Source organism: Peromyscus californicus, unplaced genomic scaffold (genome assembly GCF_007827085.1).
Source record: "Peromyscus californicus insignis strain IS unplaced genomic scaffold, ASM782708v3 Scaffold_4__1_contigs__length_199733344, whole genome shotgun sequence".
NCBI classification, from domain to species: Eukaryota; Metazoa; Chordata; class Mammalia; order Rodentia; family Cricetidae; genus Peromyscus; species Peromyscus californicus.
This window is the reverse complement of record NW_026294562.1, coordinates 6,455,987-6,481,858: the sequence shown is the minus strand read 5'-3', so window position 1 is coordinate 6,481,858 and position 25,872 is coordinate 6,455,987. Positions and strand designations below refer to the sequence as shown.

General features: G+C 46.3%; 1 protein-coding gene across 2 annotated transcripts in view; it reads right to left on the bottom strand.

Moving 5' to 3' along the window:
• Positions 1 to 218: 218 nt before the first annotated feature.
• LOC128094770 (guanylate cyclase 2G-like) overlaps positions 219 to 25,872 on the bottom strand; it is a 42,873-nt gene continuing 17,219 nt past the window's right edge. The window contains exons 10-22 of one of the 2 annotated variants that reach the window (XM_052713289.1): positions 25,738 to 25,821; positions 24,968 to 25,072; positions 24,388 to 24,459; positions 18,085 to 18,253; positions 16,756 to 16,911; positions 11,866 to 12,043; positions 10,201 to 10,341; positions 8,553 to 8,745; positions 5,488 to 5,662; positions 4,528 to 4,626; positions 2,006 to 2,097; positions 621 to 729; positions 219 to 330 (exon numbers count right to left, since the gene is read on the bottom strand). In XM_052713289.1, the coding sequence (XP_052569249.1) occupies positions 622 to 729; positions 2,006 to 2,097; positions 4,528 to 4,626; positions 5,488 to 5,662; positions 8,553 to 8,745; positions 10,201 to 10,341; positions 11,866 to 12,043; positions 16,756 to 16,911; positions 18,085 to 18,253; positions 24,388 to 24,459; positions 24,968 to 25,072; positions 25,738 to 25,821 (1,572 nt within the window). In that variant the 3' untranslated portion in view covers positions 219 to 330; position 621. Of the gene's footprint in view, positions 331 to 608; positions 730 to 2,005; positions 2,098 to 4,527; positions 4,627 to 5,487; positions 5,663 to 8,552; positions 8,746 to 10,200; positions 10,342 to 11,865; positions 12,044 to 16,755; positions 16,912 to 18,084; positions 18,254 to 24,387; positions 24,460 to 24,967; positions 25,073 to 25,737; positions 25,822 to 25,872 lie in introns of those variants that run through there. The other variant, XM_052713288.1, reaches the window with a different exon arrangement.

The window sequence follows — 25,872 nt, the reverse complement described above, 5'->3', positions numbered from 1 at the left end:
GTGCATAAATCAGTGGAGAATTCCAGTTAGCATTCAAGTCTTTGTTTCCAGAGATGCTGCTGCTTGATGTGTAGGAAAAACAGGCAATAACAGGATATTTTCTGTTGCACTCACAGAGTTGAGAACCAGGCCATCTAGTTCGCAGTGAGTCTTCCTCTGTAACCGCCTGGCACGAGCTTCAGGGCCTGGGCGCTCATGTGGGATTGTTTCTGTCTGAGCTCATGCTGAGGGGGAGGGGGGACTCCTAGTTCCTTCTAAGCTGGTTAGCTGCCTTGCAAGAGAAAGGTCGGGTGCATTTTTGCCCAGGCTTTATCTTCCTCTTTCCCTCTTCTAGGAGGAAACAGATTTTAGGCAGATTCATGAGTCTCTGTGGCCGGCCATCACAGGAAATGAGTGCTCTCTGTCCACCTCTTCCAACTGCACACTGGGCAGCAGTCTGGGAGCAAAGTCTGAAGCAGGAAGGGCTGCCAGTCAGACAGTACCCCCTAGAGGGAGATCGACTCAATGCCCCAGAACTACACCTCTTCAGAGGGATGGATAATGGATGCATTTCCCCCAAAAGGATCCCGGGACACGGACATTCGTGGGGCTCTACAAACATCTTGAAAGAACATACCCACCTCACAAGATCTCTGGACCTTTAGTTTCTTCCTCCTCGGTAAACTCGGGGAGCGGGACAGTGAGGCCGTCTTTGCCTTTCAACCAGAAGGTCGTCTGTTCTCCCTTGCCCTGTGGGAAGCAAAAAGGGTCTGGTGAGCAGCTGACATGGATGGATGCCTGGCTGGGTCTGCCTCGATTGGTGAGAGAGCAGGAGCCACCTCTTTGAAAGAAATAACCTCTTTGTATATAAAATCCTGATGGCTACATGGATGGTCAGTCATGTTCTTCTGTGGAAAGGCCTGCAGAGAATAAACTCCATTGGCCCCCTCCCCAATCTTAAAAATATAGTCTGAATTCTTAGTGTGACTTGGGTGCCAAGGAAAACACCTCACATACGTGTGTACATAGAATCCTCATGCTCAGCATGATGACCATGCCGGTTTTCCTCATGCACAACCAAGTCCTTCCATCACCAATCAGGAGGGGACATCATCCCAAGAAGACGCTACAGAACTGCTAGCAACCCCACCCCCACCCCCCCCACCCCCCATCCCCCAACCCCCCCAACCCCCCCCCACCCCCGTCTACCTGCTGGAGGGATACAGTGCCCTGGCAGCGGGGAGCTGATGTTGCTCACTTCTCTCTCACTTCCCAATGCCCCTACCTCTGGCAGTACTGGGGAATGAACCCAGGCCCTCAGACATGCTAGGCAGCTACAGCCCATGCATGCCCTTCCCTTTTTACTTCTTTTTCTAGGTGTCCACCCCAACCCAAACAGCCAGTGTCATGGTGACCACCACTGCTGCTATGTGCACATCTCCAAGATGATACTGAGAACATCTCCAGAGGAGCAGCGGTTCTCCTCCCCTCCCCCACCCCAGGAAAGGGAAGTCTGAAGTGGGTGATGAGGATGTGTCATCCAGTCATTTCGGTAACAAGCCACAATGAAGAAGACAGAGAACACAGTAAGAGCGTTTTGTATTACATAGAGATGAAAGAGGTCCTAGTATCTCTGAGGCCAACCAATAGATTTCTGTCCCCTCTGTCTGGACATGTTGGTCCTAGGGGAAGGGACACAGAAGGAAAGAGGGTTGTGTTCACTGTGACTTTGTATGAGGGACTTCACTGGAGTGTTCAAGTGGAAGCTGAAAGACTATTTGGTAGCAGAAAAGGCATCCCTCAGGAGTAACAGCTAAGGTATTTTCTATTGGAAATCCATATCTGACCACTGAGGGGTCTGAGTCATCTCCTCAGGAGACAGATCCAGCAGTTACCAAAGCCTTCAGAGAGCTCCCAGAAGTCTCATTGCATCTCTGCATAGAGATTCCCTCATCTCCCCCAATTCTTCAACATGTCCATCAAGGACACAAACCGGGGAAGTGGAACACAGTCAACCTGGCCTTACCTTGACTGCAATGGTGCCTCTCTTTTGCAGATGGTACCCTCTAGCTGCTAGAAGAGCTCCTGCAGTGCTCTGAGAAACATGGATCCGGAGAGCTGTCAGAAACCAGGCATTGCCTAGTTAGCATCGAGTTAACAGAGGAGTCAGTGTGTGAAGGCCTCTTTGGAGAGGGGACCAAACTTACTCTCACTCTTTGTTCTCCAGAACTTCTCATGAAACAAAACACGTAGCTGGGTATCATAATCCCAGCCCATGGAAGCAGAGACAGGGGATCTGGAGTTCAAGACCAGTTTTGACTACATCATGAGTTCTAGGCCAGCCTGGGATGAAGTAAGACATTTTTCGGATTGATAGGTAAATTAGGAAGGTAGGTAGGTGCTGTGGGATGTTCTGTATGGCAAATGTGTTGCTGATTGGTCAATAAATAAAACACTGATTGGCCATTGGCTAGGCAGGAAGTGTAGGCGGGACAAGGAGGAGAATAAAGCTGGGAAGTGGAAGGCTGAGTCAGAGAGACACTGCCAGCCGCCATGATGACAAACAGCATGTGAAGATGCCAGTAAGCCACGAGCCACGTGGCAAGGTATAGATTTATAGAAATGGATTAATTTAAGCTGTAAGAACAGTTCGCAAGAAACCTGCCACGGCCATACAGTTTGTAACCAATATAAGTCTCTGTGTTTATTTGGTTGGGTCTGAGTGGCTGTGGGACTGGCTGGGTGAGAGAGATTTGTCCTGACTGTGGGCTAGGCAGAAAAACTTAAGCTACAGGTAGGTGTAGGCAGATGATAGATAGATAGAGATAGATAGATAGATAGATAGATAGATAGATAGATAGATAGATAGATAGATACATACATACATACATACATACATACATACATAGGCAAATTGATAAATGTAAAGCACAAATAATACCCAGTGTCTGGGACACATAGGTTTGGATGTGTCCCCACCCAAGTATTGGATACTGACAGATGCTTGTCAGCATTTGGTTTAGGAACACAGAGAACTAATTCATTCTGCAAGTTGACAGTCCCCATGTATGGAGGCTCCCTGGGTTTCTCAAACTTCCTGGGATGAACTGAAGACATACTACTGAAAACATTACCATAACCGAAGGTGCACACAGAAACAGTTTTGGGGCTTGCCTAAGCAGCCAGCTTTTGCCTTTACTCCAGCCCTTTCCTCACAAGCTGATAGGTTTAATCTGTGTTTTCAAGTTGGTTGATTAACTTGAACAATGAAGTAATTGTGTGTGTTTATACATGGTGAGAAATCAGTACCTTCAAAATAATGGAAACCTAAATTCTTTGAAATTTCAACCACTGAGAAATTTTTTCCATGTTTCAACTGAAAAATAGCATGCACGCACACACACACCGCATGCACGCACACACGCGCGTGCACACACACATCATATATCTCAAGTAAATCACTGATTCAATGAAGTTACTAAAAAATACACAAGAATATGGTGCTTCCTAGAGTTCTGGTCATAGATTTCCTCTGCACTACCAGGAATATACTCTACACCAAAGATGGAACCATTACTACTCACAGGCCAGTCTGCCTGTTTGCAAATAAAATTTTACTAGAACAGGGTCTTGCTATACATTTACATTTTTCTAAAGCTACTCTTGAACTACAACATCGAATTAAGTAGTTGCAACTGAGCCATGCGGTGGTGGCGCACACCTTTAATCCAGTACTCAGGAGGCAGAGACAGGTGGATCTCTGTGAGTTCGAGGCCAGCCTAGTCTACAGAGTGAGTTCTAGGACAGGCTCCAAAACTACAGAGAAATCCTGTCACGAAACCACCCCACCCCCAAAAAAAGTAGTTGCAACGGACACTGATGGCCCCTAAAATAAAATATTCACTGTTTAGCCCTACAAAAAAAATTTTCTAATTTGTGCTTTGTTCTTATATGCTTTCATTGTGTGTAGTTTGCTAAGAGTGGGAAGAAAGGCTGAAGGGATGGCTTAGTGGGTAAGGTGCTTACTATGCGAGCATGAGGCCCTGAGTTCGGATCCCCAGCACCCATGTAGGAGCTGGGCGTGGTGCATGTCTACAACCCCAATGTCGGGGGATAGAGACGGTGAATTCTGAGAGCTCACTGGCCACCCAAACTAGTCAATTAGTGAACTTCAGCCTCAGTAAGAAAAGGTAAGGTGGACAGTAGAGAAAACACCTGATATCTGTCCTCTACACACACACAGAGAGAGAGAGAGAGAGAGAGAGAGAGAGAGAGAGAGAGAGAGAGAGAGAGGAGAGAGAGAGAGAGAGCGAGCTTGATTTAAAGGGAGGAAGCCATATGTGTTTATGTAGCTCCACTGGGCACACGGGGAAAATGCTGTCTACACAGCTGGTGACTCAGGTTGTCTCCTGGGAATAATGATCTTCTCTTCCAGATGGAAAAACGAGACAAAATGCAAATGAGTTTCTTAAAATACCCCCTGGTTAAAGATAGAGGACTTGGGGGACAGGGATAGCGTGCTTGCAGAGCCTGGCAAATGATACCCACGTAAACTGCTGCTTTCCATTCTGGATGCCATGTTCACAGTGTCTCCAAACAGACAGTATCTGGGCATGGTGATTCCCACCACACCGGCTACCACAGGACCTAAGGAGGGAACAATAGAAGGGTCTAACTGCCTGCATTCCCAAGGCTGGGCTCCATACAAACCATCAAGTCCATAGAAGAAATTAACGCAACAAGTATTTATCAAGTAAGTACCCTTTTGGAGCAATGCTTGACAATATGTATTGTAGAGTGCCTTAACGCCTCTACGGGATGCTCACACTTCTTATAGAAATCAACAGTTGAACCTTAGCCACGTTATTTTTGAACTGCAGATGTAAACAAAGTTGACGGCAGCATGAACTTGAGGAATTAATTCTGGCTGGAGATCGGGTTTGTTTTCAGTTGGATAGTAGGACCATGGCTGCATAAAATTCGGGGGGGGGGGGGAGTATTCATGCAGAAGGAAAATGTGAAGCATTTGCTCAAAGGGGTATCAAGACATGTGTCTGCCTGTATCTTCAGGGAGGTTGAGGCAGAAAGATCACAAATTTGAGGCCAACTTCAGCTGTGACTCCCAGCTGCAAGACTCCCTCAAATTTTCTTAAGTAATAAAAGAATATTAAACCAAGTAGGGGTCACTCATCTGCAAGTCACAAGCCCATGAGTGTGACAAAAAGAGAAGGTACAAAGGAATGTGAAAGGGAAGCGTGAGAGAAATGGAGCCCAGCATGGCTCCCTCACTCTGCCTGCCCATTTTTTTTTAAACATCTCAGACTTTCTGCATATCCCTATTCTCATAAATCAGTTCAACTAATTGGAAATATATGTACATTCAGTGGTCCCCTGGCACTGTAGCCATTTAATGACGGTGTTCCTAAAAGCCTCAGACATGGAGCTCAAGTCCAGAGCCACCTGTGGTCATGCAGGGACTGTCTGCCACCTGCCATCCATTATGTTGACCTGTGTGGAGGCCTATCCGGAGCTTGAGTCTCTCCTCGGGCATGTGCCCAATCTGAAAGTGGGTGGTGGCACTGAGTAAATGCAAGGACATGGTGGCAATCTCGGCTGCATGTTGAGCTCCATTGCGGATGGGAAGCCCGCTGGCCACCATGTACGCATCTCCGATGGTTTCAACCTGGAAATGACACGAAGAAATGCTCTTAGTTTTCCACTAGGGAAGCCCTGGATAAATGAGCTGATGGGTTTACACAAGACCACCATATTCCCAGCCCCTCTCCTGAGGTCCCATACTCCAAAGCTCAACTCACATGGATCTCCACTCCACCTAGGTCCAGCATTTCTTATCGTGTGTTCTTACCCTGGTTCCTCCACAAATCATTCTCCTCCCCATAGCCACTGCCTGAATCTCTAGACCTGATGACCTGGTGCCATATTTCCCTAGTCCAAGGTCAGAACCAATTAGACAAGCAGCCATGTACAAGTCGGGTAAATCCTCAAGGATCAAGTGGATCTCTCAAGCAGAGTTCATTATTAGCCAACCCGAAATGTCCTCACACCACTCAAGGACTTAGAAACACTTACATACCATTCAAAATGCACTCACTTATACACACATTTGGATCACTGATCTATGCTCCTCTCCACCAGTCCTAATAAAACCAGAGTCCAGAGTCCTCATTGGCATGGAAGCAACTGAAGACTAGAAGCCCAAGGCTTCAGCCTTTTGCAGACACAGTTGTATCCAGTAGAACCCAAAGATGGTATGGAAGGCCACTATATTAGTCAGATAATAGAAAAACTTCTGCCTGTGGGAACACTTCTCTCCTGGTAACCCCAAAATTACAAAAAATCAACACGTCTAACCGTGTTCTAGGCCACTTTCCCCCTCCTGAGAACAACCTTCACCAACGCAAAGCAGATGTAACAGCCACCCATGCCATGTGCCCTCGTGGAGAGAAAGCTAGGAGGAAAATTCCAGGGGACACCACCCTAGGCAGAGCAGGAGTGGGGATCAGCTCTCAAAGGCTCTCTGTTCCATCGTCATTTGTGGGGAATACTAGGGGATGTCCAGTTGGCATTTGTCACTCAGGGATATGGCCACAGTGTCCCCCAAACCTTGTCTGTCCCTGGACATGAGTAGAGACAGAGGAGTTCTGGAGTCATGGGCAGGGTGGTGCTGGTGTGGCTGTCTGGCAGGTACATGGAGGCATAGACACAGAGTACTCCCTTAACCGTGATCTGACCCTCCCCAGAAAGAGGTCTAATGACCCACAGAGCAGCATCAGCACCACTATGCACACCAAGTCACACCACTGCTGCTTTTGCTGTCCTCCTTCATCTTCTCTTTCTGGGGGACCATGTTTAGATGCCCCCTTGAGTAGAACCATGCAGGTCATTGTTATACAATTCTTAGAAGGTCTTATTAATGAAAATAAACCTGGAGCCAGATATTGGGGTGAATGCTGGAAGATCAGAGATGCAGAACAAGCCACAGCTTCCTCACCTCGACAACCCAGCTGGTCCTGTTTCCTCAAACTGGAAGCCTCTGAGTCCTCATCCAGAATGAATCTCAGCTGAACTGCTGCTAGAAGCCTAAAAGCTTAACCAGCCTAGTTCCTGGTTTTCATCCTTATATATCTTTCTGCGTTCTGCCATCACTTCCTGGGATTAAAGGCGTGAGTCACCATGCCTGGCTGTTTCCAGTGTGGCTTTGAACTCACAGAGATCCGAATGGATCTCTGCCTCCAGAAGGCTAGGATTAAAGGTGTGAGTGTCACTATTTTCTGGCCTCTATGTCTGTCTAGTGGCTGTTCTGTTCTCTGGCCCCAGATAAATTTATTAGAGTGCACGATATATTGGGGAACACAGTATCACCACAGAACATAGCTGCTATCTCCCCTTTAGCTGCAGCCTGGCAGACTAAATTTGAAGAGTCTGTCTTCACCCTGGATTACTAAGGATTATACCAACAGAAGGGAGATTCACAGAGGATCTAAAGGTAGTGAGTGTGCTGTGGGATGTTCTGTATGGCAAATGTGTTGCTGATTAGTCAATAAATAAAACACTGATTGGCCATTGGCTAGGCAGGAAGTGTAGGCGGGACAAGGAGGAGAATAAAGCTGGGAAGTGGAAGGCTGAGTCAGAGAGACACTGCCAGCCGCCACGATGAGAAACAGCATGTGAAGATGCCGGTAAGCCACGAGCCATGTGGCAAGGTATAGATTTATAGAAATGGATTAATTTAAGCTGTAAGAACAGTTAGCAAGAAGCCTGCCACGGCCATACAGTTTATAACCAATATAAGTCTCTGTGTTTACTTGGTTGGGTTTGAGCAGCTGTGGGACTGGCAGGTGAGAGAGATTTGTCCTGACTGTGGGCCAGGTAGGAAAATTTTAGCTACATGAGTGACTATAAGCTTCCCAGGAACTGAAGGACACATGTTCAGTACTGGCCAATGCCTCTTTACAAACATGTTTACTGTGAAATTAAAATAATGGGTGAAGATACAGAGTATTGATAACAATGGTGTGTGTGTGTGTGTGTGTGTGTGTGTGTGTGTGAGAGAGAGAGAGAGAGAGAGAGAGAGAGAGAGAGAGAGAGAGAGAGAGAGAGAGAGTTAGTTCATGTAGATGGAAGCAAGAGGAAATCTCAATTATCAGTTTTTAGGCGCTGCCCACCTTGGTTTTTGAGACACCAAGGTCTTTCATTGGCACTCACCAGTTAAGATGGTTGGCCAGTGAATCCAGCAGTCTACCTGACTCTGTCTCCCCAGTGCTGAGAACTTTGTACCATGAAGCCCTGCTTATTTTTATGTGGGTTCTGGGGGTCAAATTCAAGTCTTCCAGCTTGCAAGACAACCACTTTAGTGACTGAGTCATCTGCTGCCCCCACATGGTGACTCTGGACAAGCATGTATATCTGGGACTGACCAAGCCCCTTCCCAAGAAGACAACAGAAACAAAAATGTGGAGTCTCTGCCATGAACGGGGATGAACTGAGATGTGGTCTGTCCTCAGTCAGCCCGAGACAACAGATAATGAGTCTGCAAAGGTCACACAGCTCACCTTGTACACATCATGGGTTTGTATTATGTGGTCGAACAAACTGTACAGGTCATTGAGGAGTTTCACCACTTGCAAGGGGGAGCTGAGAGAGCACAGTTTTGTGAATCCCACAATGTCAGAGAAAAATATGCTGACAGACTCAAAATGTTCTGGTTCCACAGACTTTCCAGCCATGAGCTGCTCGCCAACGAAGCTGCAATCGGAGAAAGGACAGTTCTTAGTGAACTCCTGTGTGTTTGTGCTCCCACGGCTCTGGGCAAAGCCGACCTTCTACAGACCTTTTGGCTTTGGTGGGCCAGGTTTTCACTAATAATTCACCATCTAGAGGGAGTCTCGTGACATGCATTTATTCACTTGCATTTTCTCTAGAGAGATATTTTAAGTGGTGGTTACAAATTGTGAGAGAGGGTGGAGGTCAGGGCCAAGTCACATAAATGGCTTCATTAAAAACATTTTCTCCCTGAAAAGATCTATTCCTGTCTGTTGAATACGGAGTTTGATGGTAGAGACTTGGTGTGTGCGTGTGGACGTGGATGTAACCACTCACCAATCCACAAACCAATACTTTTACTTCAACCAACCGTTCTCTTACTGGGTGCATTCAAATCCTCTATGCTCCAGACCAGTAGTTCTCAACCTTCCTAATGCTGCAACCCTGGAATACTACTCCTCATGCTGTGGTGATCCCCCAACCATACAATTATTTTCTTTGCTACTTCATAACTGTAATTTTGTTACTGTTATGAATCATAATGTAAATATTTTTGGAGATAGCGGTTTGCCAAGGGGGTCACAACCCACAGGTTGAGAACCACTGCTCTAGACAGATATGATGGACCACACCTTTAATCCCAGCCCTTGGGAGGCAGAAGCAGGTGGATCTCTGTGAGTTCAAAGACAACCTTATCTACACAGTAAGTTCCAAGGCAACCAGGGCTACATATTGAGACCCTATCTCAAAATAAATATTCCCCACTCCCACTTTTTACTTGACATTCAAATGTACAAGAATTTTAACAGCAACGATTTTCCCAATGTCCAGAGAATGCACAGATGAAAAAGAACAAAAGTTCTTTTTGTCGAAGTAATTATTGAATTTGATGCTCCGGGCACTTATTGAACTAAGCAAAGATTTCACAGGCACATGTGAGCAGTTGTGTTGCGTTAGCGGTTAGACATGAAGCTAGACTGCCATCTAGTGACTGTACCTACTGCTGCATCCACCACCTTACACGTAAGCCACACAGTAGCTTCCATTCCTGTGGACTGGGGAGGTTTGCCTGTATTTTCATTAATAAGGAGGGCCAATTTGCCAACTTTTGTATGCATACACAACTCTCTCTCTCTCTCTCTCTCTCTCTCTCTCTCTCTCTCTCTCTCTCTCTCTCTCTCTCTCTCCCCCTCCCTCCCTCCCTCCCTCTCTCCCTCCCTCCCTCTCTCCCTCCCTTCTTCCTTCCCTGCCCACCCCACTACCCATAACTTCTCCCCCTGCTTGGTCCCCTTTTACAAAGCTTGATATTCTCTCAGAAAAAGAACAGTGGAACTATTCCTCCTCGTGTGGAGCTGCTAAGACAGCAAATTTCTTCTTCCTCGTGTTGTTTTTGGCCTGCCCCCCCCCCCCACACCCCCACACACTGCTCCCGAATACCTTGGCAACATGGTGGACAGGAGTTTCTCAACCTTCCTCTTCTCTGTCACCAGCTGGTAGGTCCGCTCTTCCACTACTTCCTCCAGATGATTGGCATACATTTCCAGCTTGCCCATCATGCTATCCAAGATGCTCACATGGCTTTAAAAGAAGGCAGGTGTTAGCATCCTTTTCCAGGAGCCCTAGGACCACAGTGGAGACACAACTCCCAGACACAGCCCAGGAAAGCACTTCCTGCCTGTCTTGCTCTGGAAGGACTGACTGTGGCAGCAGTGAATTGACAACATTGGCAAAGCTTCACAGGAAGACTGTCCTGTGTCCGGCCCTGAGCCTCAGTTTACTCATCTGAAAAATGTACCTTGCATGTGGTTTTCTGGGGATTCTGGGAGCTAATGTATATAAAATGCCTAGGGAGTGAATCTGACAGCCAGCAGACATTCCAGGAGTTAACGTGTATAAAATGCCTAGAGGTGAATCTTGTGGCCAGCCAACAATCAACAGCCTTTGATGGCTCTTCCTCACTTCCCAGCATGCTCCATGCCACAGTTATAACAAAGTGAAAAAGTACAGATTGCAGAACGGGGCATTTCTCAGATTGCTCAACATGGATCATGTCTAGACTCTGTTTCAGCATGCCCCTAAGAGATCACCTAACTCTCTCGCCTTTCAGATGAGAAGGCTAAGACTCAGGTAGGAAATATGTTGGGACCATAAGACAAATAATGTATATTTTGAAGCATCATATTTTATATGATTACTATCAATATTTCATATATCAATTAAAATAATTTAAAAATTAGAAATTAAAAGTTCTGTTGTAACCTGGAAAAGAACACAGGCTATTACATTAAAGATGCCAAATTAAATGGGAAAATTAGAAGTAGACACTTTCAGGCCAGGGAATTGGACACCAACTTCTGGTATCCACTGACACAGTCACTTGGTTCACATAAATTAAGAAGGCACACACACACATACGCATAAATAAATACTTTTTTAGAAATGATACCATCAGCCTAATATGTAGGAAGCTGCTGTTGAAAAATGGATTTGAGAGGCAAGCTTAACCCAAAGTCAATTGCCAATTATAAGATTGGCAGTTAGCTCAGTGGCATCCCCTTGCCCAGACACACAAGGCGCTGGATTTGATCCTCAGCTCTGTAGAATAACATAAATGAGTGATAATCTAAAGTTGGGGAATGATTTTTATCCTGTAGTCCAAGCACAAGTATTAGTTATGATCCTTGGAAGAATAGTTGAAAAGGATGCTAAGACAGTGTCCAAACTCCCTGGGAAAGAGAGCCTTAACTGATTAGAGATGTCTGAATGGGCCCAGTGGGCAGTGACATTATTCATGTCTGATTCATGTTCACAAAGCAAGTGAAGGCTCTATCACTGCACTTTAGCCAGCATGTAGAACATACTTTGCATACGGTGGACATGAAATGGGTACATGAAGACGGGAGGGGGGGTGATGAGTAAGAGAGGCAGGAAAGGAGCGGGGAGGAGGAGGGGGGGGGGAAGGAAAGGAATAGAAGGGAAGTGTTGGGAAGAGAGGGAAGGACAGACAGACGATCCACCTGGAACCTGTCACAGCCATGGATATTTTTCAGTTTCCATTGGCTGAAAGACTGGACAGGAGAACCTATTGCACAGTTGACTCACCCTCTGGGACTGGCTTCTTGTAACATCTTCTTGATGGAAGGGAAGGTGGGCCTTTGCTCTGGAGACTCATCCCAGCAGGCCCTCACCAGGGCGACAATCTTTTCATCACCTTTATCCCCCAACAGGGATGGTCGAAGTGGAACTGGTGCCCTGGGGTCTTTGATGCGGCTGATGATTTCTGAAATCATTTGAGGCTTGGATAAACAAGCTACAAAGCTTTGCTGCTCAACCCAGGCCTGTCTAAATGGTGATGGGGCCCACCAATTTGAAAACAAAGTTTAAAATAAATAACATACTTGAATTCCAGGACAATCTAGATATGTGCATAAGTGTTCTAGATTCTTCTAGAAAATTAAACAGTCCAATGGAAACGTAGACAACCCCTGACACATCAGTTTCCAAACTTTTGAAAGTAGCACTTCTCTGGTTGACCTCCCAAGTGGAGAGGCACTTGGTGCCCAGCTCTCCAAAGTGTGCTCCATACAATTTCATATCCTCTGCTTCATGAAAGCGATTGTAATGAATAAATGCTGCTGTCTCCCTGACGGCCCAGTGTTGCAAACCTGCTTCCTTCCACCTCTCCATTGGCTCCCACCAACATTTGTCAAGGATTTCATTCCCACCTCTTAAGAAGGAAATACTTTGAGAACAATGCATACATATTTTGGTATAAAAATTGTTTATGCAGCAGCATCAGAAGTGAACACTGAGCGCACACTGCTCAGTAGAAGGAGCTGGTGGGAAAAGGGTGCGTACGCGCATGGTCTGTTAATCAAGTCTAGAAAAGCAAAATTATAGTCTGGAGACGGCTGTGAGTTTTGGAGGGGGTTGCAGAGGTTGAGGGGAGGTAAATGGGGGGGATGGTTCATATTCTGTTTGATATTATAACGGTGGCCACATGGGCATTGAATATTTGGTAACACCTAGGGAAGTTCATAGTACAGTTAAGTTTAAGGAATGAAAACATTGCTTTTTAAAATTATCAACCAGGACGTGAGGAATGCTGGAAGTGGGACCCAGGCCATAAGAAAAGGGTTTAACTGTGCTATGTGTGTGTGACTTTGCTGACGTAGGGTGGGGAAAAGGTGCGGGCCCACATGATGTCTGAAATTAAAAAAAATTTAAAAAGGGGCTATTCACAATTCTTCCACCCATAGCTATGTTCTAGTTGCTTCTTGTGAGGTCCAGTTAACAAGTTTAAAACACTGAACAGCAAGTAGACAGACAGCAGATGGCAGGAGCCAGGTTCACACTGTTGGAGATGGAGGTCACAGAATGGAGACTGGAGTGAAGCACAGTGGTGGTGAGGTCAAGTTGCCCATGTCACTATGAACTCATGCTTAGCTCGTACAGCTGCAGATGTGTGCTGTGTCTTATTTGTGTACCTACAGGTTTCTACACACAGCTAAACTCCCATCTGCTGAAGAGGGGCTGGAAGTAACAATACTCCAGGAGCAAACAGCATCCTTACTGCCCAGGAAGCACCATCTAAAGAAAGAAGCCAGGGCTGCTTGGAGAGGGATCTGTTTCTCATACTGAGCAGGGGTGTGTAGCCCTGAGCAGGTGAGAGGTGGTGCAGCACTGAGCAGGGGGGTGTGTAGTACTGAGCAGGGGGTGTGTAGCACTGAGCAGGGGAGTGTAGTACTGAGCAGAGGGTGTGTAGCACTGTGCAGGGGAAGTGTAGTACTGAGCAGGGGGTGTGTAGTACTGAGCACGGGGGTATTTAGTATTGAGCAGGGGCTGTGTAGTACTGAACAGGGAAGTATGTATTACTGTGCAGAGGGTGTGCAACACTGACCGGGGGGTATGTAACATTGAGCAGGGGTGTGTAACATTGACCAGGGGATGTGTAACATTGAGCAGGGGTGTGTAACATTGACCAGGGGGTGTGTAACATTGAGCAGGGGTGTGTAACATTGACCAGGGGGTGTGTAACATTGAGCAGGGGTGTATAACATTGAGCAGGGGGTGTGTAGCATTGAGCAGGAGGTGTATAGTACTGAGCAAGGGTGTAGTACTGAGCAGGGGGTGTAGTACTGAGCAGGGGTGTAGTACTGAGCAGGGGTGTAGTACTGAGCAGGGGTGTAGTACTGAGCAGGGGGTGTAGTACTGAGCAGGGGTGTAGTACTGAGCAGGGGTGTAGTACTGAGCAGGGGTGTAGTACTGAGCAGGGGCATGAAGACAAACCTAGAGAGTCTTTAGTACTGGGAAGCGGGAAGCACTGAAAAGTGAAACAAAACTCAGTGATGGCTGTGTGTCCAAGAGACCAAGGCACCGACTGAAACTGGACAGCCAGAAACGGAACCATCTGAGCCACAACATTAAGCAGAAAACTTCCACGGGTCTGTACTGATAGATATTAACAACTGAAGGAACAAATAACCGGAATCAAGTCGATCGATCCATTACAGAGAATTCTATACAATAGCTTCAGTAATTCTTGATTTAATACAGCCCACACGTAGTGACTTCTTTCCAGTGTGGAAGGATGAAATCAAGAAGAACTCTGCAGTGGAGATATCAACAGGACTACCTCAGCCAGGCAGTCAAAGTCAACATCAGCTTTGACAGCTGTGTTCACGATGTTACATCATTGAGAATTTGCAATGTCACAAAAATGACAATTTATTTTTAAAAATGACATTCGGCAAGCTTCCCCCCAACACATATAGCCCCAGAATAACCATGAGAAAAAGAAAATGTCAGATGTTCCAAGTGAGAACTGATCCATACAATATTGGACCAGGGCTGGGGTTGGGGGTGGGGGATGGCTCCCCGGGTAAAGCACTTGCCGTACAAGAAGATGGACCAGAGTTTGAATCCCAGAATCTGTGTAAACGCCTGGTGGGTGTGGTGGCCTGCCTAGAGTCCCTGTACTTGCAAAGTAGTGACAGGGTCTTTTCCAAGCAAGATAACTAGCCTGGATAGCCAGAAAGGCAAGCTCTGGGTTCAATGAGAGATCCTGCCTTGATATGTAAGTTGGAGAGCTACAGATGGCAGCCTTGGGCTTCCACACGGGAATACACATGCATGTGCATCTGAACATATGTACACTGACACACAGGAATACGCATGCATGTGCATCTGAACATATGTACACTGACACACAGGAATACACATGTGTGCGCATCTGAACATACGTACACTGACACACAGGAATACACATGTGTGTGCATCTGAACATACGTACACTGACACACAGGAATACACATGCGTGTGCATCTGAACATATGTACACTGACACACAGGCAAACACACAGAGGTGTGCATATAGATCATACACCCATCAAAAAAATCTGATCAGTACTTTCCAAAAACTTCAGGGTCATAAAGGGGGTGGTGCATCTGAACACAGTGTGGTGCCTAAACCAGAATGGTGAGACAGGAGAAACTGGAGCACTCTGAATAAAGCATGGCCTAATACAGCACAAACCACTGGTTACAGACTATGTGTAGCTGGGTTGGTGGTGCCCTCTTGAAATCCCAGCACTGAGGAGACTGAAGCAAGATGATCACTTCAAGTTGGAGGCCAGCCTGGTCTACACAGTGAGTTCCAGGCCAGCCGGAATGGCATAATGAGACCCTGTCTCTAACACCAAAACAAAACACAATTGTATATGAGCTATGCCTGTAAGTCTACATTTTAATACCTAAAATATATTCTGAAGCAATTCCTTAAAAATGTACTTTAAGCAATTATGTTTTATATCCCAAAGTAAAACTCAAACCTGAGGGACAGCAACGGCCTCAGGAGCCGAGATAGAGACAGGGCTGGGCTATCCACTGCCCTGAATTTAGAGTCCATCAGACAATAACAAAGCTGAGAGGATGTGGGCTTGTTACCTAGCAACACGCACCCTGCTGTTGCCATTCCCATCATTTCTGCAGTGTATTAGCTACTTTGAAGCAGCCGTTCTTTGTCTTTGGCAAATAGGCAGGACACTGGCCTGGGGTGTAGAGGTGGAGTAAATACTCTGGGCCTGTTTCCACATTTCCACAACAGATCTGGAGAGTGGCTCGAAACAGAGCTTCTTAAGTTTCCAGGTGCTACTCTCACTGCTGGTCCAAAGACAAGGAGGACCAAGACCAGTTCTTCTCAAATGTGCCTTAGCAGGGATGCTGACGCAAGTGCATAGTCTCAGGCATCACTGCAGACCTACTGAGCCAGAAACCTGGGCCAGAGTAGGGGAGAGCAGCTAGTCTGTGCTTTAGCAAATTTCTGGGCTATCTCAGCATCGGGTAGAACGTGAGAACCACTGGGTTGCTATGCAAATGGAACCTGGCTTATTTGTAGGGAAGCATGAGAAGCAAATAGATAACCATTTGTCTTTAATCCAAGTACACAACTGTGAAGACACAGGCCCATGTGACTAGCCTGCAGTTGTTACCGTGAGGAACACATTGACTGCCGCAGAGTTTTCTCATGGTGCACTCAGATCCCTGTGGCCAAGAGCAGATGGGAGTGGAGGTCCAGGACTGAAGGCGGCCTCCACCTGGACTCAGCCAGTGGCATGTGTGCATTTGGCTTGGTTCCAAATTCAGGAGTGCCTGGCTGACTCTGGAGCTACTACTCTTGGGACTCCCTCATTTTGAGACCCTTTCATTGAGCTAGTAATTAGAAACTGGAGTCTGGTTTAAAAGAAACTGCCTACATTCACAGAAACTTCAGGCTTTAAAAGTCATTGGATAGGATGATAGTCTAAAGACCAATCTTTTTGTTGTTTTGTTCTTTTAATAATTTTGCATGCATGAGTGTGTGTGTGCAAAGTAGTGGTAGTACCTTCTGATTATTGTCCCCTGATCTCTTATTTCCCTCCCACTCCATCCCTCCACCCACTCCCCACACACAAGCACCTACTCCCTTTCCCATGAGCAGCACACTCCAGTTACCTTCAGGAGCCTCCTCAAGGTCATCAAAGGGCCCATGGGCTTGCTGGTGGATCAAGTCCCTCATGAGAATAGCAAAACTGTAAACATCTCCTTGTGGGGTGCCAGACCAGGGCAGCTCCTGAAGCCGCAACAGCTCTGGGGCTGTCCAGTAGAGTTCTGCAAGACAATGGGGTGCCATTTTGATGGAAAGCTACATCCATTCCTTCCATCCTGCAGGAGCTATAGGATGGCAGACCCTATGAGTATCTGCCTGGGAAAGCTCGGAATATCCATATGAAAGACCTTGGAGAATATAACCAAGGAGGATGCTCTTAAATAAGTTCATAGTTTACCCAGTACCATGATACAATAGATGGTTTCTATTTACTAAATGATAAATTTATATATAAGTCAAATAATTGGTGAAAATAAATTTTATGTAATTTTTTAAATCAGTAAATGTTTCATTTGTGTGCCTACTGCATATAGCTATACACCTGGAGTTACATAAAAATTTGATTGAAAAGGGGTCATGAAAGAAAAACGTCAAGCATGTCTGGCCTAAGAGACAGTGCATGCCTGGACTTAAGTTGTCTTTAAACAGCCTGTATGCTGGCTAGTTTTATGTCACCTTGACACAGGCTAGAGTCATCTGAAAGGATTGAACCTCAACTGAGAAAATGCCTCCATAAGATTTGGCTGCAGAGCATTTTCTTCATTAGTGATTGATGAGGGAGGGCCCAGTCCACTGTGGTTGAGGTCATGCCTGGGCTGACTGTCCTGGGTTCTATAAGAAGGAAGGCTGAGCAAGCCATGAGGAGCAAGTCAGTAAGCAGCACCCCTCCATGGCTTCAGCATCAGCTCCCGCCTCCAGGCTCCTGCCCGGTTTGAGTTCCTGTCCTGACTTCCTTTGATGATGAACAGCTCTGTGGAAGTGTGAGCTGGATCAACCCTTTCTTCCCCAGCTTGCTTTCAGTTATGGTGTTTCATCACAGCAATGGTAACCCTGACTAGGACAACCTACATAGCAGACCATCTATACTGAACATAGGATGAAAATGGGAAGATACAGATGACAACAGAGAAGAGCAGGGGTGCCTTCAGTGGCCCAGTTAAGGCAAGATGAAAACCAGCCCACTAACCCAGGCCTTACACCATAGAGTCATGCCACCCCTACGGTGATTTCTTTTCTCACTCTCCATGGATGGACTGAACAACTTCACTCCATCACCTAGAAAGGAAAAACTACCCATGGGTCCCCTTCAAGGCAGCATCATGAAGCAAAGATGGACAAAAACCCTTTGACTATTTAACCTACAGCAAGTGGGTCTAAAATCTGCCAGTGGCTACCTGAATGGTCGGTGGTCTTCTGGTTGTAGATCCTGTGTGTGCAGCCATATTTGAACTCCCACAACCCAAATCCTGACAGCTTCACTTGCATACAACCGTCTACCAGGCAGTTGGAAGGTTTCAAGTTGCCGTGAGACCTCAGTGGGCTCCCGTGGAGGAAGAGCATGCCCTGCAACAGTGATGGTCAGCGTGGAGACAGGGCCAGAGGGCGCTTGCTTCTCAAAGCAGCACACAGACACACCATCTCCATGCTTGTTTTAGAAAAGCCACCAGCTCCTTGACTATGAAGCCAATCCAGGCAGAAAAAGGAGAAAACTGCTTATGACTCCTCCAATAAGAAGCCAAGAAGGCAAACGTGGCTTAAAATTAGAATATCCTCATGGTCAGGAAGCTGAGCTCAAATCTCAGCTCTATCACTAGGCAGAGGGGAAAGTTACTAGTTACAAAACAAACACAATGCTTGGGCCTCAGATCTAAGAGCCTGTGTTAGCAGCAGAGTATCCATGCCTCAAGCTGAGTTTGAGTATTTAGGGCCCAGAAGCGAAAGAGTACTCAACTGGGGGAGACAGTGCTTAATGTGGAAGATACTTGTGACTCATCAAGGCAGGAAAAACCTCCGGCCAGCCAGGGGAGGGCAGAGTGTTTTTCCAGAGTACTGGGGCCTTTCCACAGGCAGGGAGGGGCTCAAAGAGCATCTGGGATTGAGACAGGAAATATTTTAGGAAGACAGGTGGGAGTAAGGAGTAACTTTTTAAGGGAAAAAAACTATCATACGTGAGACATGGTTGGTTAAATGGATCTTTGCATTTGTCTGTAATTTCCCAAGGCGGACTTGGAGCTGCAAGATGCAGGTCAAAGGGGAAGCATCTAATGTCTTCGTCCTGTTTTCCTTACCACCGGGGAGGCACTGAAAGAGCATGTATTCAGCATTTCCAATTTCTTGTTTGTTTGTTTGCTTGTTTGTTTGTTTGGTACTGCTGTGAAAGCTCTGGGTATTTTCAGCCAGGATCTCTGAATTGTCCATTTTTAGAATTTTAATATAAGCTGTCAGAAAACTAACAGCCTCAGTATGTCCAGGTCCAAGGTCAGCACAGAGCGTGTGAACCTGTGGTGGCCTGGGTATCCCGGGCCCCGCCCACCTGCCTCAGGAAACAGGTGTCAAAGTGAGAACAACAAAGGACAGTGTTTCTTTCAAGGACCTATAGGATTCTGGTTTTCCTCCTAAGGATAACTGTCGGCTGTGAATACTGTCAGGTGTGAATACTGTCAGGTGTGAATACTGTCAGGTGTGAATACTGTCGGCTGTGAATACTGTCAGGTGTGAATACTGTCAGGTGTGAATACTGTCAGGTGTGAACACTGTCAGGTGTGAATACTGTCAGGTGTGAATACTGTCAGGTGTGAACACTGTCGGCTGTGAATACTGTCAGGTGTGAATACTGTCAGGTGTGAATACTGTCAGGTGTGAACACTGTCGGCTGTGAATACTGTCAGGTGTGAACACTGTCGGCTGTGAATACTGTCAGGTGTGAATACTGTCAGGTGTGAATACTGTCAGGTGTGAACACTGTCAGGTGTGAACACTGTCAGGTGTAAATACTGTCATGTGTGACTACAAGCCCTAAACTAACTCATGCAACACTCCTGAACAATCCTAGAGAGGAGGGTGGCATCATCATGGCGGCCTCTTCTTGCGGGTGAGTTGGGGGAGGTAGAGAAGTTACCACTCCAGGCAGTGTAGCAGCAGGAGGCTGGGCACTCTGAGGTCAGATTCCAACCATGGCCTTGACCAGCTCCAGCTCCCTCCCTGAGGACAGAAGCCAGTGACAGGCAGACAGACAATGGCTGCTAGCCACAGGCTTCTGTGGAGCCTCACACTGTGGGATTGATTTGTGATGGGCAACCAGACAGCAATGAACGTTCATGAGTACCTCATACTAAGCGTGCATTACACATGTCGTCATATTTAGCCTTTTCTGAGGCAGGTTAGTAGTCTCATTCTTTGCTTCACAATAAGAACAAAGCAGTTTTAGTGCTCACATGAGGCCGGTACAGAGCTGGTACCACCCCAGGCTTCACAGCCTTCACAGCGTAGTCCCTCAGCACCACTCTCTGTTTCCAGAGCTCTGGTTGGCTGTTAAGGTCAGTGGGAGAAAGAGGAGGAGGGACCACATTCCTCCCAACACCCTTGCACATGAGCAAACAAGATCCCATTAGGCTCAGAGCCAGCTAAGAAGGAGGGGGTGATGAGGCAGGCTGGCTCAGAGGCACTGGGTGGCACAGTAAGGAGGAACTGAGGGAGCCATTCTTAAAGGTTGGGACCCCTGAGCTTTGAGCCTCTTAGATACCATCTCAAGTGGTGCTGACAGGCTATGCGCCCCTCTTGCTCCCGCCAGAACCCTAGGGCCAGTATTGCATTGGAAATGTGGGCTAACACAGACAGCAGCGGGGAAGTGGCCGAGGGAGTGGATCCATCACTAGCCCCACCCCGTATCAGGAGACAGGGTCGCTTTATCCGGGCAGCACACTTGTTGAGATGGCAAAACTGAACCCCAGTTCACATCAGCAGGCTAAGATCCAAGTGTGCAATCCGCTGAGACCGGAGCCCAGTCCAGAGCTCTCCCTGGCCTTGCAGACACACAAGGTTTTCCTTCTGCCCTTGCTGGTCCAGCCCCAGGCAGTGGACTTGTCAGTTTCACACAGGTTCTCATTCTTTGCCTCACAATAAGGAAACAGCAGTTTAAGTGCTCAGCAGAAGGCACGGACTTTAATGGAGCTCATTGCATGTCTAAAATCAACATGCTTAGGGATGGTGGGGTTCTGGGAACACAGCCCTCTCCACAAGGTGGCGTGCATGCTTTTGTTTTCATTTTTCTTCCTAATGGTATGATAAGGCATAGCGTCAGAGAACAAACAGAACTACGAGTGTGTCCATGATTCACGTAGGCACTACCGCCCGACCATGACTTGTACTACTTGCTCTACTGGAAATTTCTGGAAGGTCCCCCAGGGCTCTTACGTCTGACTCTCGGGTGTGTGTTCACTGGTGCTTAGCAGGAAGCATGAGAGAAAGCGCAGCCTCTAAAGACAAACTATCCACACTCCCAATCTGACGCTTACCAGTTGAGCTGGTGACTTCACCTCACTAGGCCTCGCTTTATTTCCTATTGAAAATGGAGTCATTACTACTACTAATGGGTAATTGGTAAGATCACCACCTGACCAAAACATAATGCTAATCACATGTGTGTCTTTAATTTCTCAGCAGCCATCTTAAGAAAAGCTAAACGAGTGAGAATAATGTTAACAATATTGTGGATTTAATTTGGTATCTTTTACCAAAATACAACCAACAAAAAAACATCTGTGGGATTTTTTTGTTCACTAAGACTTCAAATTGCATGTGAATTTCTTTCATAATTGAGACATATCTCAAGTTGGACTACCAGTATTCACTGTTAGCACTTGTACCCTGAGGTGCCATATTCAGACAAAGCAGGATTATTCCACAGAATTCTTGAGAGATTTCAATGAGAGTGTAGTTTTTAATACCCATACTAGAGTTATAATGAGAGTACTAATAATTATGTTAGTACTAAAGATTAACATTTATTGCATATCTGTTATGGGGTAGCTGCAGAGCTAAGCACTTTATATACTTCAGCTCTCAAATCAATTTCAGAGATGGCTTTTGATATTGTCTTTATTTCTGAGTATGTGATAGAGTCAAAGTCTAAATCTCTAAGCCAATTTCTATGTCAAACGGTCCCTCATCCTCAGACTTCATCGATGCTTCTTCTAGCTAGAAATGAAGGACCAGCTTTAAGTCTTGTGGACTTTGTTGTGTTTTCCAAAGCCTTTTGCAAGGATCACCCACTGATCCAGTTCCTGCGGGGGCAGGAAATGAGCCTCGTTCCTCTATACCTTCCATGCTCAGACTACAATCGGATCCAGAGTAAAGACTCAACCCTTTAGTTCTGCTCATTCTCTCCCTGCTCCCCGATATAGAGGAAATGCTGGCAAATACACGCCCGGAGAAGACTTGTGTTTTATGATTGGTATATGACAGTCAAAAGTCTGTCTGAGATTTTCTAGAGGTAGGAAGCCTCTCTAGTGGCTGGCTGCTCTGCTTCTCTGACCTTTCAGGCAAGCTTTATTTGTCAGAACACAAACAAAATATCATATAACATTGTAAAATAAACCTATAACAGACACTCATTCAAGGTTTATGGCCATAATAACAGTAGTTTTCCGGGATTGCCCTTGGAGACATAATCATGAAGAAGACAATGTTTGTCTACCTTGCTTGGCAACAGAATACCAGCTTTCCACCAGATCCTGGGAGCCAGAGTCTCACTAGACCAACCTGGTTCCTTAGGAATAAAGGGCAGTGAAACCTTTGAGAAAGGGAAGGTTTTGAAGCCAACCAGACCAACAGGCAGTCCCCTTACAAGAAAACACAGAGAGGAATAGATTAGCAAGGTCATTCAGTGAGTCAGTGTCCCAAGCTTCAGGAAGGACAGGGCTTAGCTTTCATGCTTGTGGCCCTTCCAATGCCCAGCAGGGTGTCCTCTAAGGAGTTTGTTTATTGATGACTGAATGCTGGCTGGAGGTTGCTCTGACAGTTTCTACCACGGGTAAGTTGAAATACCTTCCTCTTTAGGATTTACTTCCAGGTGCTTTTCTTTTCTTTTCTTTACATCTTATTTTATTTAATTTTTTTTCATTTTACATCCCAACCACAGTTACCACTCCCTCCCCTTCTTCTGCTCCCCCCTTCACCCACTCCATCCCCCATTCACTCCTCATAGGGGGTAAGGCCTTCCTTGGGTAGTCAACACAGGCTGGCATACCAAGTTGGAGCAGGACCAAGTCCCTCCTCCCTGGATCAAGGCTGAGCAAGGCATCCCACCATAGAGAATGGACTCTAAAAAAACTCACTCTTGTACCCGGGATAAGTCCTGGTCTCTCTGGCAGGGGCCCCACAAACAGATCAAGCCACACAACTGTCACCCACATTCAGAGGGCCTAGTTTAGTCCCATGTAGGCTCCAAATAGATCTGTGTCTAAAGCCCTGCACAAAACTCAAGTCCAAATGAATCAAAGACCTCAACATAAATCCGGTTACACTGAACCTGATAGAAGAGAAAGTGGGAAGTAGCCTTGAACACATGGGCACAGGCTACCTCTTAAATATAACACCAGTAGCACAGACACTGATACAACAATAAATGGGACCTCCTGAAATTGAGAAGCTTCTGTAAGGCAAAGGACATGGTCAATAAGATAAAAAGGCAGCCTACAGAATGGGAAAAGATCTTCACCAACCCCACATCTGACAGAGGGCTGATCTCCAAAATATATAAAGAACTCAAGAAACTAGACATCAAAATGCCAGGTGCTTTTCTTGGTTCTTTTAAGTGGCAGAAGTGTACACAGCAAACCAAGGACAGCCACATCCTAGTCCTGCTTGAGGAGGCAGCCTCCAGTTGCTGGATCATGTCTACTGAATGTGGCACACTCCATAGCTCATCTTTTCAACTACACACCTGCCTTCCTCATCCCTCATCACCATCTGTACACCTACTATGAGTTATCTGGGCTTTTGGATCTAGCCACTCACTCTCTGCAGACTCCCTACCTCCATGGAAGAAATGGATCTCTCTCTACCCTCCTCTGAATGGTCCTTGCCAGACCCTGGTGGGAACCTATATGGGAGACTGGATTCCTCCCTTTTATAAAGCATAGCAGAAATCTCTAGTTCTTCATGCTACATCATGTGGTATGGGAAATGTGTGTGTGCTGTTACAGTTATTATCATTCTCCTCTCAACTACAGCCGTCATAGCCCCTTGTGCCCCAAATAAAAGCTATGCTTTTCACACCCTCTAATATTTACACCTTTAGCCCACATTTGTAGTACTGATCCCCAGGTTCTTGGGAAGGACTCAAGAGCTAAAGAGAAGACAGGCATATCTTCCTCAGCTCAACTTGTGGTCTGGTGATTGAATTCTCTCTGGGACAAGAAGTTCTTGCCAAAGTCTAAATGCCCTGCTCTTTCCTGATTGGGCAAGCCTGGTATTCATTCCATCTTTGGTTTAAAGCACTTTTCTCCCTCCATATTGACATGTGATTAGAGAATGAAAAGATCATGGAACATCTGATTGAAGTGATCAAGTTTAAACCTGTAGTCATTCCATTTAAATGAGATTTAAAGAGAATCAGCAATGATTTAACTCAATATGGAGGAAAACTCAAAAATGCTATGATATATATTCTTTAAGTTAGTTTCTGTTGTACTCACATTGACTATGTCATATGCAAATGAGAGCTTGAATATCCAGTCCATCTCATAATCGGAGTTTCTCAAAACATCCTAGAAAACACAGTTATTCCAATATCACCCAGACTTAAGCTGACACACAGTGATCAATGCTTCTGACATGGAGCAGGACAAAAGATGATATAGCTCATGTCCTTTCAGCAGGAACTAATGTAAGGAGGAACATGGGACATGTAAGTGGAAATCTTCACAGAAGATGGCATAGTCTTCTCAGTGCGGAGAAAGGATACAGTCTTGAATTCTACCAACACATCTTTTCCCTGACAGAAAACTGATGGCCATGTGCCAGAGGAGGGGTGGGATTCAAGAAGAGGGGTGACATTATATAACAAATCAAATTCATACAGTTTCCACCCAGAGCAAAGGAAACCAATAGTTGGCGGAGTCACACTACTTTGACCCCGGGAAGAAGGCTAAGATAATTCAGGACTTTCAAAGAGACTAAAAAGGAACCATGCATGGATGAATGGGAGGGAGATGGATAAGGTTTCCCACTCACCGTCTAATGAAGCCCAACATAAGACTTAATATTTTTGCTTACCTTGAGACTTCCTTTTTTGCAATACTGGGTGACAATGCAGATGTTAGGTGGTTCTGTGCAAACGCCAAAGAAGGGGACGATGTTTTCGTGCTTTAATTCACACATCTGGAAATAATGGTGGCAATATCATTATGTATGGAGAGTGCCTTGCATAGTGATCATACTGTGTGCTTCGTCTACTTTCAGTTAACTGCCAAGGTGCTAGGAGAGAAGAACTCCTTCCATTTTACAGGTGGAGGAACAGATGCCCAAAAGGTGAAGCAGCCTGTTGAAGGAGATACAACTGACAAATGGCACAGCCAGGAGGTAAACCCAGGGAGTCCGGCAACAAACCAGGGGGTTATCAAAGGCCAATCCAAGCCGTGGCTAGTAATTACACCTCATTCTCCCAGGTGGACCCTGCACTGCTTCCCCGGTCGTGGCTGTGAATGCCAGCATGTGACACTGGGTCACTGGCAAAGCTTCAAACCCTCCCCGAGATCCAAGTTCAAAAGGAAGCAGACAATCATCACAGTCAGGGGATGAAGGGCTGAATCAAGGCCAGGAAAAGTTAAGGGGGCAGGTAGAGGTAGGAGGGAGCCAGACCTCATGTTCCTGTCTAAGGCCGAGAGTCTGAGGTCCAAGCCCCCGCAGCAGAGAAGGAGTAATCTCTGAGGATGTACTCTGAAGTAGTACATCAAGCTGGAGAAACACCCTTTCACCATTGAACCTTTGGGAGGGAGGCCACTTCTCACAGTGGGAGCAGAGGGCTGGGCAGAGAGGAGCCTCACCAGCCAGACTTCCTGCAGCACAGTTGGCTCCTTAAGCCATGCTTCTGCTCTGTCATCAATATGGCAGAGGGCCACGCGATTTCCCTGGAATCAGAGACAAAGTAGAAAGTTCTTTTTTTTCTCTTTTAGCATTTT